The following is a 13,531-nucleotide window of genomic DNA, read 5'->3' as shown; positions in this document are numbered from 1 at the left end:
GTAATATAAACGTTAACATAATTGTTTATACAGGGTGTCCAAAAATAATTTTTTTTAATTAAATTTATTGAGAAAAAAGAAGAATGTATGCAATCCATTTATTTCAAAATACATTTGAGTGCTGTCAGAAAACAGAAAGAAATGTTTATTTAACAAATAAACATTGTTTTTCGCTTAAATTCAATGTTAAAACTGCCACCCAACCGCTTGTTGGCACTTTAAACATTTAATTTAAGTGAAAAGCAATGTTTATTTGTGAAATAAACATTACCTATTTTCCTGACAGAAGTAAAACGTATTTTGAATTAAATAAATTACTTACATTCTTATTTTTGTGTAAATTAATTTAATTAAAAAAATGTTTTTTGTACACCTTGTATAAATAATTGTGTTAATGTTTATATTATTGGATAGAGAATTAAATATTTCAAACGAGCTATCACACAACCCCTACCTACTCTCATTTAAAAAAATAATTGATTACGTCATCCCGTGCAGATGGATGACGTCAATAGTATGATATATATATACCAAAAAGTCATAATTTAAAAACAAAAATCGACCTGTCTCAGGATTTTTCTCCAAATTCGCTCGTTCTCGAGATAACGAATTTATTCCAACTCAAACGTCCTCACTTTATAAACCTTTCGTTTGAGACACATGGGAATTGAAGATCCTTTTTAGATATGGCTTAGTTTGCCAAATGATGCCCAAGTCAGGCCTATTCGCCTCTGTATTTTATGTGATTCATTATCTCTGCTTATTTTGATCTCATTACCACATGGAACATCAGATCACTCAACACTAGAGATCAAGAAATCACCCAAGTATTAAAAGAGAAACAAATAGATATATGCGCTCTACAGGAAACAAAAAAGAAAGGAAAAGGACAATCAAGATTAGGCGAATATATACTAATCTACAGTGGAGTAGCAAAAGAAAACAGGGCCAAAGAAAGTGTAGCCTTACTAATATACCAAAATCACATAAAAGAGTGTCAATATATATCGGAAAGAATTGCCACAGCAAAAATTAGAATGAAAAAGGAAGACCTGAACAGCATCGGAGTATACGGCCCAGAAAATAACAAGCCTCAAACAACAAGGGAAATCTTTTATGACGAATTACAACAAGTAGTAGATCAAGTTAAGAGGAAAGATGATAATACTGGGGGATTTTAACGCTCGAATAGGTAACCAAGTAATACCCGGAATTAAGCAAAAACACAATGAAAATGTTAAAAACGAAAATGGAGAACTGATGATAAACTTCTGCACAAATAACGAACTTAGAATAAACAACACATTTTTTGACCACAAAGACCAACACAAATATACATTCAATAACACCCGTGGACAAAGATCTATGATAGATTATGTTGTAACCTGCAGAAATATACATCCATCAAAAATAATCGACGTAAGACGCCTCAACTCAGCAGATGTAGGTAGCGACCATAGCCTAGTATTATGTAAAATAGGAATCATTATGAAATATTTCACACCTAAGAGGGCAGCACCAACACAAACAAAAATCAAAGTCGAACGACTACATACGGAATCCACGGAATACTTCTACAGGAAAAGAATATCAAAGAAGATTGCTGAGAATGGAATATTAGAAAACGATAACATCGATGAAAGATGGCAAAAACTCAAAGATAACATAATCGACGCTGCAACAGAATCACTTGGAAGAGAGAAAAGTAACGAATACTCACATATTAAAGGAGAAAACCCCGTGGTTTAGAGAAGAAGTTAACAAAATGCGAACAAAAGAAGAAAGCCGTTTTACAATACAGAACAAAACAAACACAACAGGCATACAATCACTACAAACGAATCAGAAACGAAACGAATACTTTAGTGAGGCAGATAAAAAGGGAGCACTGGCAGAGTTTCTAAAAACAGATGGAACACGACTTCTACGGAACACAAAAAGAAGTATGGAGAATGATCAGAGAGCAAAGAAAGGAGATAACCGAATTAATAAAAGCGAAACATATTCAGAAGGAAACATGGGTAGACTAGTTCCGATCTCTATTTGCTAAACGCGACGATAATGAACCACCAACACCTGAAGTTAAGACAAACGAAGCATTAAGAAAATTAAAAAATAGAAAATCTCCAGGAGAGGACAGAATATCGAACGAACTCCTACAAGTACGGAGGACAAGTTCTAACTAAACAACTATTTAACAACAAAAGTGATAACAAACAAATTGAATGAAATTATAACATTAGCAGAAGAACACCAAGGTTTTAGGTCGGGAAGGCCATGCACTGACGCTATATTTATAATGAGGCAAGTTCAAGAGAAATCGTTGGAATACAACAAACCGGCATATTTATGTTTCGTGGACCTTAAGAAAGCATTTGACAGGGTCACATTAAAGGACGTTATCCACTTGTTATACTCGAGAGAGGTACCTGTGGGAATAATTAAAACGATAGAAAACATCTACCAGAACAACACAATAAAAGTAAAAGTGGAAGATGAACTAACTGAGCCAATTGAAGCCGGCAATGGGATAAGACAGGGGGATTCCTTGAGTCCTTTATTGTTCAACCTGATCATGGACGAAATAATAAAAAAAGTAAGAACTAAAAAAGGATACCAAATGGAAGAAAAACAACTAAAAATAATCTGCTATGCAGACGATGCAATACTAATCTCTCAAAGTGAAGATGATTTACAACGTATGCTGCACCAATTCAACATAATCGCCAGAAAATTTAACATGTTAATTTCCTCAAAAAAGACAAAATGCATGGTTATAACAGCAGATCCAATAAGATGTAAATTGGAGCTGGAAGGTCAGATAATAGAACAAGTGATGGAGTTTAAATACCTAGGCATCACACTATCTAGCTACGGAAGGCTCGAAACAGAAGTGGAAGATCAAGTGAATAGAGCAACAGAGCCGCAGGTACCTGAATGACACAATATGGAGAAATAAAAATATCGGAAAAGAAATGAAAGACAGAATTTACAAAACAGTCATCAGACAAATAATGACATACGCGGCAGAAACACGACCCGACACAGACAGGACAAAAATATTGCTCGAAACAGCGGAGATGAAAACCCTTCGAAAAATCGATGGTAAGACTCTATGGGACAGAGCTAGAAGTACAGACATACGACGGAGATGCAAGGTGGATAACATTAATAACTGGGTAAGAAACAGAAGAATAGAATGGAATGACCACATAAGCCGAATGACAACAAATAGGGTAGTCAGGACAGCGAGAGACGGTTCCATAATAGGAAGACGATCAGTGGGAAGACCACGAAAACGATGGAACAACAACTTACTAGAGGCACATTGAAAAAACAGACAGAGTCATGTCTATACAAAAAGAAGAAGAAGAAGAAGAAGAAGAAGAAGAAGAAGAAGAAGAAGAAGAAGAAGAAGAAGAAGAAGAAGAAGAAGAAGAAGAGAAGATCTTTTTTGTGTACCAATACCATCACTGCATTGTTCCAGTCTTTTGGAATCGTACCCACATGTAAGTATTTATTAAACAGTTCGCTTACTGATTTTAATAGAATTTCGCCACCTGGTTGTATTGCCTCGATAACGAGTCCATCATCACCAGGCGATCGATGGTTCTTCATTTCCTTTAAAGCTGCTCTTATTTCTGACACTGTAATGGGTAAAAGTACTTCAGATCCCTGATTTATGAGAGTCCCTACTCGTGTCGGGAAATTGTCTTGTGACCTTTGGCTGGTATAGAGGTCTTCAAAGACCTCTAATTACTCCCTTAGGTATGATATAATATAAACGATTTTTAAATCCAATAAATTGTCATATTTGATTTGTATTACGAGGTTTGTCTTTTTAGTTTTGCATATAGCCGCTTAGAGGGCGCCACAATAAAATCTTCCGAGATATGTAACCTCAATCTTTTGTTGACATAAATCGAGAGTTTCATTGTGATACAAGTCGTGTAGATACATTGAATTTTTGAAATTAGTAAGTCGGTCGAAAAATGGATCTTGGCCGAGAACATTTTCGAGAAATAATTTTTTACTATTTTCGGAGAGGATTATCCCAACAGCAATGTCACGCTGAAATGGTTTTTGTGTTTGGGAATGAAGCATCACACCAGTCAACTATTTCCCGCTGCTATCGCGAATTTCAACGGGGTCGCTCCAGTTCAGCGACGAATCCAGGTCCACCCAAAACAGCAGTCCTGCAAAAAAATGATGCGGTTCGTCAGCTAATTAAGGATGACCGCCGTGTAACATACAGGGAGATAGAGGTATATTTGGGCATTTTAAAGACCTCGATCCAAAAGATCCTACATGAAGAACTGGGTGTTACGAAGTTGGTTTCCCGTTGGATCCCTCATTTGCTCACAAAAGAGCAAAAAGCGATTCGTGTCAATTGGTGTCGAAAAACATTGGAACGGTTCAACAAAGGAAGCTCAAAAAACGTTATAGTATTGTTAGTGGCGATGAATCTTGGATTTACTCCTACGAACCGGACAATAAACGCGAATCCACTGTGTGGATGTTTCACGGTGAGGGAAAACCAACAAAAGTGATCGGTTCTCGAAGTGTGTCACAGAAAATGGCCGCAACTTTTGTGTCAAAATCTGGTCATGTGGCAACAATTGCTTTAGAAGATGGAAGAACGGTTACTTCTGCTTGGTATATAACCGTTTGTTATCAACACACAACAACGAATCATCCTACATCAGGACAATGCAAGTGCTTACACCGCCCAAAAGACGATAGAGTTTTCCCGACAATTGCGACAAATGAAATACGACAATCCACCGTATAGCCCCGACCTAAGTCCCAACGACTTCTTCACGTTCGCAAAATCAAGAATTCAATACGTGGCCAGCGATTCCAGTCCCCAGAAGAAGCCATCGATGTAGTGATGTTGATTATAGTTACTTTCGAGTATTCGTTACAAATCGTTACTTTTTTATAATGTAATCATTTACAGTATTCGTTACTTTGATTACTATGATTACTTTTGTATCTGAGTACCGGTAATCATATTATCGAGAATCGTATTTCTCAGTAGCTAGGTATTTTGTATAAAGTAATCATTTACAGCAGGGGTCGGCCTTTTTCGGATGGCGGGCCATGTTCAAAATAAAATTTTTTATGCGGGCCGCATATTCAAATGTAGCTTAAATAGTCTTCTTCTTCAGTCTGTTTGCATCCATCCCTGGACAAAGGTCTCCCCATGAGTTCTTCACTTCTCTCTGTTTTGTGCTATTTAGTGCCAGTATCTACCCATTTTTGCTTTGACGTCGTCTAGCCATCGTTTTTGTGGTTTTGCTTTAGTATGACCGGGCTCGTGTGGTCTCCAATGTATAATGTTTCGCGTCCACATTTCATTGCTTTGTCATGGCCAGTTCCATTTTATTTGCGCAATTTTTCCAATTGCATCTTCCACCTTTGTCCTGCGTCACACGTCCTTATTTTCGTTTATGTCCTTTCAGCTTAGTCCTAACATAGCTTGTTCGATGGACCTCTGCGTTGATCTTAATCTATATTCATCTTTCATCTATTTTAAGGCATCTATAACGTCCTCGTTATATTAATATTTCCATACCGCGGTTTTCTGGTTTTTCTACGTTGGTCGTTGAACGAGTATAATTCTGTATAAATAGTAATACAGTCGAACCCGCTTATTGGAATAGCCTTCGTGCCAATCAAAAGTATTCCTATAACCGGTATATTCTAATAACCGATCATTGGTCGCTAGTAGAAACGTTTCCGGACCGCAAATTTATATTCCTTAAACCGGGATATTCCTTTAAGAGGTATTCTAATAAGTATTCTAATAAGCGGGTTTGACTGTATTCAATAATATTTATTAAATTATTTTTGTCATTTATAGTGATTCCATTTATATCTGTTATCAGGTGTATTTGTTGTCGGTCTTTCCTATTCAGAGATTTTAACACTTTCATACTCTTGATTTTCCCTATAATATTTTCGATTTGTTCGGTATTTTAGTCCCTGATGTCTTGTCTTATCCTTTTTTTTTATTGCCTTATTAAGTTCCTTATAGTTTAGTGAATTTCGGTCCATGCAACTGTTGTCCTTAAGAGTGTGTTGTCTTTCTGTCTTTAATTTATTATTTTTCATAAGTTTCTTGATTTTTCCTAAAATTACATTAGTGCATTGACGGGCCGCGCAAAAAGTTTCAAAGGGCCGCATGTTGCCGACCCCTGATTTACAGTATTTGTTACTTTGATTACTATGATTACTTTTGTATTTGAGTACCGGTAATCATATCGAGAATCGTATTTCTCAGTAGGTAGGTATTTTGTATAGGTATTCCGATATAACAACGACCTTCACCCATCTGTTTAAGGGATAAAAATGATTTGATTACTATTACTTTTGTATTTGAGTACCGGTAATCATATCGAGAATCGTATTTCTCAGTAGGTAGGTTTGTATAGGTAATCCGATATAACAACGACCTTCACCAATCTGTTTAAGGCATAAAAATGATTTGATTACTATGATTACTTTTGTTACTTTTGCATTTGAGTACCGGGAATCAAATCGAGAATCACATTTCTCAGTAGGTACAGTAGGAAAAATGAAAGAATACCCATGAACGAACATATAAAACACGCTGTATTTTTCTGTCACCGTGTCACACAATAAATTGGCCAGCGCAAGTACATGTAATAATTATTGTTACATGTACTTGCACTGGACAATTTTCTTTGTGACACGGTGACAGGAAAGTACAGCGTGTTTTATATGTTCGTTCATGGGTATTCTTTCATTTTTCCGACTGTAGGTATTTTGTATAGGTATTCGGATATAATCACGACCTTTACGAAGTACGAAGTAATCAGAGTAATCAAAGTAATCAAAGTAGATACAATAGTCGTTACTCGCTCTGTTACGATTGGTACGAAGTAATCAGAGTAATCAAAGTAGATACAATAGTCGTTACTCGCTCTAATACGATTGGTATGAAGTAACGAAGTAATCAGAGTAATCAAAGTAGATACAATAGTCGTTACTAGCTCTGATACGATTGGCACGAAGTAATCGTAGTAACCAAAGTAACGATTTGCCTCTCTGTATAGTAATCGTTACTTTCGGTATTCGTAAGTAACGAGTACTTTGTAACGAATAGTTACTTTCTCAACATCACTACATCGATGCCTTTAAAACAGCGATCTTGCAGGTGTCAACTGAAGACTGGAATGACTGTTTTACCAATTGGTTTGAGCGTATGCAAAAGTGTATCGATCTTGGCGGGACATATTTTAAATAACAATAAAGTACTTTAAGTCTATAAATATTTTTTGTCTTTATAGCTATATGCAAAACTAAAAAGACCCTCGTATTTAGCACAGCAATTTCCATTTTTAATACCTAAAATTATTCTGTAAAATAACAGTAAACATTTGTTGTACGTACCACATCCAAAGCATTAATAGTAGTATCATCTCTCGACGCAGCATTGGCTCCATCCTCAGGACACCCTCCATCACACATGCCAGCAAAGGCAGCCATGGACCGTGCAGCTCGTAAATACATGAGCAGATCAGCATCCAGAGTCATGGCTGGCACCCATCGCTGCTCTTCCCTAACTCTGGTTTGTTCTGGGTCAGGAGAAAGTTGTTCTGGCGGAACACCCGGTCGGTATTCTGGTAGAAGAGCCTACAGTTGTCGGGAGTATTAGAATCAATCATAAAATGAAGCGTTGAAGGCTGGTAAGGTTTGGTACACTTTTCAGTAGTATTGAAAGACAAAAAATGTTAACAGCAAACGAAAACATACTAATACTCAAACGTTTCACCTACTTAATTTTTGTCAATAATTAGATGACACATAATTAAAAAATTTTCATGTTATCTTTTACATCAATACACAATTTAAAGGAGGGGTATTTTAAAAATTCTGAAATTTTCGGTTTCTTTATTATATTAAATGACAGTACATAACCTCAAGAACACTCTCTGACAATTTCAGATTGATCGGAGCAAAATTACCGGAAGTACAGCATGTTGAATATCCCTTTACTATGCAGCAACTTCGCGTTGACCCGCTTGAGCGCAGTGAGAAACGTTCAACCCTTCTCTTTTGTAGATTATCCGCGATTCAAAAGCATATTCCAGTTTGCATCACTTTACGATTTGACATAGAAACAACAAGACAAATTGACAGAGGAAAAACTTTAAAAGTGTTTTTCTCAAAACTAATCTTTTCAAAGGCGGTGGGACATTGTAACTCACAAACTGCTTGACCAATAGACCTGAAAATTTTCTTTATGACATTTCGTGAGGTAATGCTGTCGAGATATTTTTTGTTTTAGGCTTATTTTTTGTTTAACTATAATAAATATGTAAATTTTCACCTTTTTTTACACAAAATTTAGTTATTTTGAAAAGGTCAAAAATCGTTAAAACTAAAAATACTCGACAGCATTACCTCGAGAAACTCATAAGCTAATAAAACCTTTTTGAATTTTTTGTTTCACATGATACAATGACGAGTTCTGATGTCCACCACAAAATCCATTTTTTGGAGGTGTCTGTAAAAATTTACCACCATTGGCTTATTTTTCAATATTTTGCCTTGAATTTTTTTATTATTCTTTGCATGTTGATTCCAAACCATATAACACTCCCTTTAAGTACAACTGAACATCACAGCAGTTTTAGTATCAGCTTGTGTCCTAATGTACACAATACAATAATTGTTACCAAAGTTGCGCATGACACATTGATAATAAAGGCACGTAAGTGGGTAGATCGGGTCACGAAAAAAAGTTTCACGATATTCGATAAAAATATCGATATTGTATTGATATCGTATCGAAAACCAATAGGATACCGATACAATACATACGATACTCATTATATCTGAAATCAATACAATACTCTTATATTGTCGATACGTTTGCCTCGATATTATTAAAAATATCGATATCGAGAAAAAAAAAATAAAACGCCACAGTTGTTTGATTATATTTTGTGGAATAGGTATTTAGATCATAATTATTTATTACATAAAAGTATAAGTGATCTGCAACCCAAGCATCAGCTGTTATAATATTTTACACTTGAGTACATGAACTTGAAATTCATGAGAGTGAGTAAATGTCTGTTATGATTACACTGTTTATATCATGTGGCATTTGTGGCAATATTATGGAAGTAAATGATGATGACTCAAAAATAATTTTTAACAAATACTGAATTGCGATTTATTCCGAATCTCCGGGGATTTCTCTATATTTTCAAAAGTAGTTCTTAAACAATACAGAATTAAAAGTCGACTTTCAAGGAAGCATTCAGCCATATTCAATCTTTATAAGAATATACATAAAAGTTATAAGCAATATTCGTAATATTTTTAGAATAATGTCCATTTGCCAAGCATGCAAAAGTGGGCATAAAGGGCCTACACAGCTCAGATGTATAATCCTTTTTATGTCGATATTTTATCGATTATTGTATCGATATCGTATCGAAATCAATATCAATACGGTATTTTTATAAGAAAGTATTGCCGATATCGATACTCGATACGATACTTCATTGGCATAACCAATACAATACTCAATACTTAAAAAGTATCGATATTGTATCGTATCGTGAAGCTCTAGAAAAAACTACAAAATACATGAGAAAAAAGAACGGGATACACCAAGAAAAAAAAAGATGAGATCAAATTAATTCTGCTAAGTAGAACGAAATAGCAACATCACTAAATCTAGTACTGCATACTGCATAGTACTTCTTACTAGCATCGTAGGAAAAAAAATAGTAGATCTGATCTACTGATCATGCCAGTATGTCAGTCAGTGAGATAGACTTTGTATATCGATATAAACGCATAAATTTCCTTGAATTTATACATCGACATACAGCTCCCGGAGCGAACCGTGGCCGGTGAGAGAAACCCTATCTGCAGTGTCTGCGTAAAGATTAGGTGGATGTACGACCGACGAGAACGTTTATCACCGGTCATGGTTCGCTCCGTGAGCGGTATTTCATTTTCCAATGTGCATACTAACTCTGAATCTGTTATCAACAAAATTGAGAATTAACCAAAACAATATTCTTTTCTTCTCGTCAATTATCTGCTTGGATCGTCCATAATAACAAACAATTAACTTTTTGTTAAGTTCACGTCTTAAATCAATTATTTATCAAATACACTATCAATATTATTTAATCAACAACTCAAAATACTCCCGATGCCATGTCAAATATTTAAAATTGTCACTGTCTTTTCATTAGGGTTTACAATACCGAGCCAAAATCTCAATACCGGTATTTGGTATTTAAAATTTCAAATACTGGGATCCCGGTATTAAAACCGGTATTATGAATAAAAAATATACACGATATATTTATACTATCCACAGTTATATTTTTATACTATCCACAATCTTAAACCTTCAAATATCTGTGGCAAAAAGTTTATCTAATGCCATCCCCTCTTTGTGAACACACACACAGTTGTTATATCGACTTGTTATTACATAATATATGACACCTATTAAATTTTGTTTTGAAAAGAGTAGATGTTTCTAACATTACACAGAGAGTAGGAATAGATAGATACAAAAAATGTGCAAATAGAAAAACTATACTTATATATTTGATTCTAGGATAAATTTTGCATATAATAGGATAGTACTTTTACTATGAAATTTGCTATTTGTAAATTAATTTAACTTTAAAATATATTAATAGAAAGATTAACTTACTGTGACAAATATTTTATATGGATTACTCTGTATTTAGACCGCTTTATACATATTTTCAATTATTATTAATAATTCAGAAAATAAGTGAGCCTAATTTATACACCACAATACACAAAAAAATGAAAAATAAATCTGAAAATGTAAAAACAATTCTGATTAATAAATCTTACGGCTTATTTATAAAATAAAGTAGTCTAATTTTAAATACTTAAGAATTTTTATATAACTCATTTTATGTATTTGTATAGACGAGATTTAATAATTTGATTGTAGAAGCTGATATAACCCTTCGTCTTAAATTAACGACATTCACGCTTTTAGAAAGCGCTATACTTGACTTGTATGTGTAATAAACGTGTTTAATAAATATTTTTTACAATGATATTGGTTGTTTATCTTCAAAAATAATTTCTTGTAATAGCAAAAAATATCTTAGAAGAAAGTTTATTGTGCATCAATTCACTTTTTATAAATTAAGCTAGTACCGAAATACCGGTATTTTTAATATAAATACCGGTATCGAATACCGGACAAAAATCGTCCGGGATCCCGGTATTTGGGATTCCAGAATTCCGGTATTCTAAGCCCTACTTGTCATCATATTCTATTTGACACAGTGCGTTGTATGACAACGATGGCGAATGTTCGATTTGGAAAATATCACCACGTCCATTTTTTTCAAATCCTGAAAAAACTAATAAATATTTTTAAAAAAATTAAACGCAGAATGAAAGAATAAATTGTTATCGAGGGCCGAAAGTCCCTTAGAATAAACAAAAAGTTTCTTTTGAACGAGATATTTGAAATTAAAAATCACACTACATTTTCTCTTAGTTTTTCACCCCTGTAACTTATTAAAATAAACATTACAGCAGTTTTCAGGGACTTTTGGCCCTCGGTAAGAACGTAATCTTTCATTCTGCGTTTAAATTTTTCAAAAATACTTATTAGTTTTCTCAGGATTTGAAAAAAAGTAATCCCGTTTAAATAGCATTAGAGCCGAAACTACATACCCATCCCCTTAAACATCTCTAATAAATTCTGAACAATTTTTACAATAATTTAAAAACCTGGTAAAACAACCATAAAAGACAAGGTTGAATTTTAATTAGACTTATTCATTGTATTAGGATGTAGGTATATATAGTGTGATGTCTAGCGGAAATCAAAAATAAAAACAAGCGGATTATTAAATAAAATCGTATAGCGCAAAGGACAGATAATATTACTAAATTGTTATTATTCATAACATATCTATATTATTGTTCATAACCATCAAAGTACATGGCACCTTTCTGCGCTAACCACTTAAGTGTGGAACAAGACGATCCTAGTTGGCCTCTTGATTTTGAATTTAGCCCCAGCGTGTGACGATGGCAGAAGAGCCGGAAATGACATCTAAATGAAGATTTAATGTTAACTTCAATCTAAGATTTTTACTGAATTTTCTACAATTTTTCAGCGAGAGCTAGAGCATATTCAACGTCTAATAGTTATAAACTGACTTCCAAAGATATTTATACAAACATCTAAGGTTCGACTCACTACAACCAGAAAAGATCTGAAAAAAAAAACGATTCGTACAATCCCTGTAAGGGGAAATAATCCTATGTCAAAGGATCATTTTTAAAATAACAGCTCTGATTATCGCAAAGTCGACCGTCTTTGTACGCAGATCAAAGTATTAGATCACATGGACGGCAAAGAGAGAGATCATAAGGTATAATGTCTTCCACTGACGAAAACAAGAAGACCTAAACAGCAACAGTTTTGGCAATCGTGTGAGCGTGTAAGTAGCTCTGCAACGCTTGACTAATTCCCACCCTCAGACGATCCTAATCCCAAACTCCGTAAAATTAGCTCGATGCTCGGACATACAAAACACAAAGAAGACAAGAAAAAGAAGACCACTCATGCTGTCCCGGACTTCAAGGAAGAAGACTTGTCACGTGATAGGAATTAATATGATAATAGCCTCTCACATTGCATCAGCGCGCTTCAAAGTGAAGGAATAATAACTAACGGAAGATCTACTAACAACATAAGATACGCAGATGAAACCGTGATTATGACTAGCTCTGCTGAACAACTCCAATTACTACTACAGAAAACAAAGAGTTTCTGTGAGGAATATGGACTGAAAATGAATATAAAAAAGACCAAATATATGGTAATAACTAAGAAAACAAACATACAAACAACATAAATAAGGACCCGGATAGAAATAGCAAGAAATGCGTTTGTAAAAATGAAAACAATTCTCTGCAACAAAGACCTTAGATTAAAACTGAGAGTAAAAGCTTTGAGATGCTACGTGTTCTCGATACCGCAATATGGACTTGAAAGCTGGACATTGAAGCAAGAACACATAAATAAGCTACACTCATTTGAAACGTGGTGTTACAGACGGATGCTTAGAATAGCATGGACCCAGAAGAAAATGAACATGGACGTATTGCGAGAAATGGGCAAAGAATGAAAGAATACGAAATAATAAAGACAATAGAAATAAGAAAGTTACAATATCTGGGACACGTAATGAGGGGACAGCGATATGAAATGCTAAGACTGATAATACAGGGAAAGGGGACCCGGACAAAAAATCCCCACAAATTATCCCTGGAAAAAAAATCTCCGGACGAATAATCCCCGGACAAAAAATCCCCACAAAAAATCCCGGTCAAATAATCCCCACAAATTTTTTTGGACAAAATATCCCCACAAAAAATCCCGGACAAAAAATCCCCAAGAAATATTTGCTGCCGAATAGTCCTGTAAAAGTTTTCCCGAAATTTTACCAAATCTCGA

At 34.6% G+C, this 13,531-nt stretch overlaps 1 protein-coding gene across 4 annotated transcripts in view; it reads right to left on the bottom strand.

Moving 5' to 3' along the window:
* The window catches only part of LOC114328098 (arginine-glutamic acid dipeptide repeats protein), a 220,902-nt gene that overhangs the window by 120,532 nt on the left and 86,839 nt on the right, over positions 1-13,531 (bottom strand). For all 4 annotated transcript variants that reach the window (XM_028276867.2, XM_050644135.1, XM_028276869.2 and 1 more), the window contains exon 3: positions 7,420-7,662. In XM_028276867.2, coding sequence (XP_028132668.2) covers positions 7,420-7,662 — 243 coding nt within the window. The remainder of the gene's footprint in view (positions 1-7,419; positions 7,663-13,531) is intronic.

The sequence above is a fragment of the Diabrotica virgifera genome, chromosome 2, assembly GCF_917563875.1.
Source record: "Diabrotica virgifera virgifera chromosome 2, PGI_DIABVI_V3a".
Classification (NCBI taxonomy): Eukaryota; Metazoa; Arthropoda; class Insecta; order Coleoptera; family Chrysomelidae; genus Diabrotica; species Diabrotica virgifera.
This window is presented reverse-complemented; position numbering and strand designations above follow the sequence as displayed.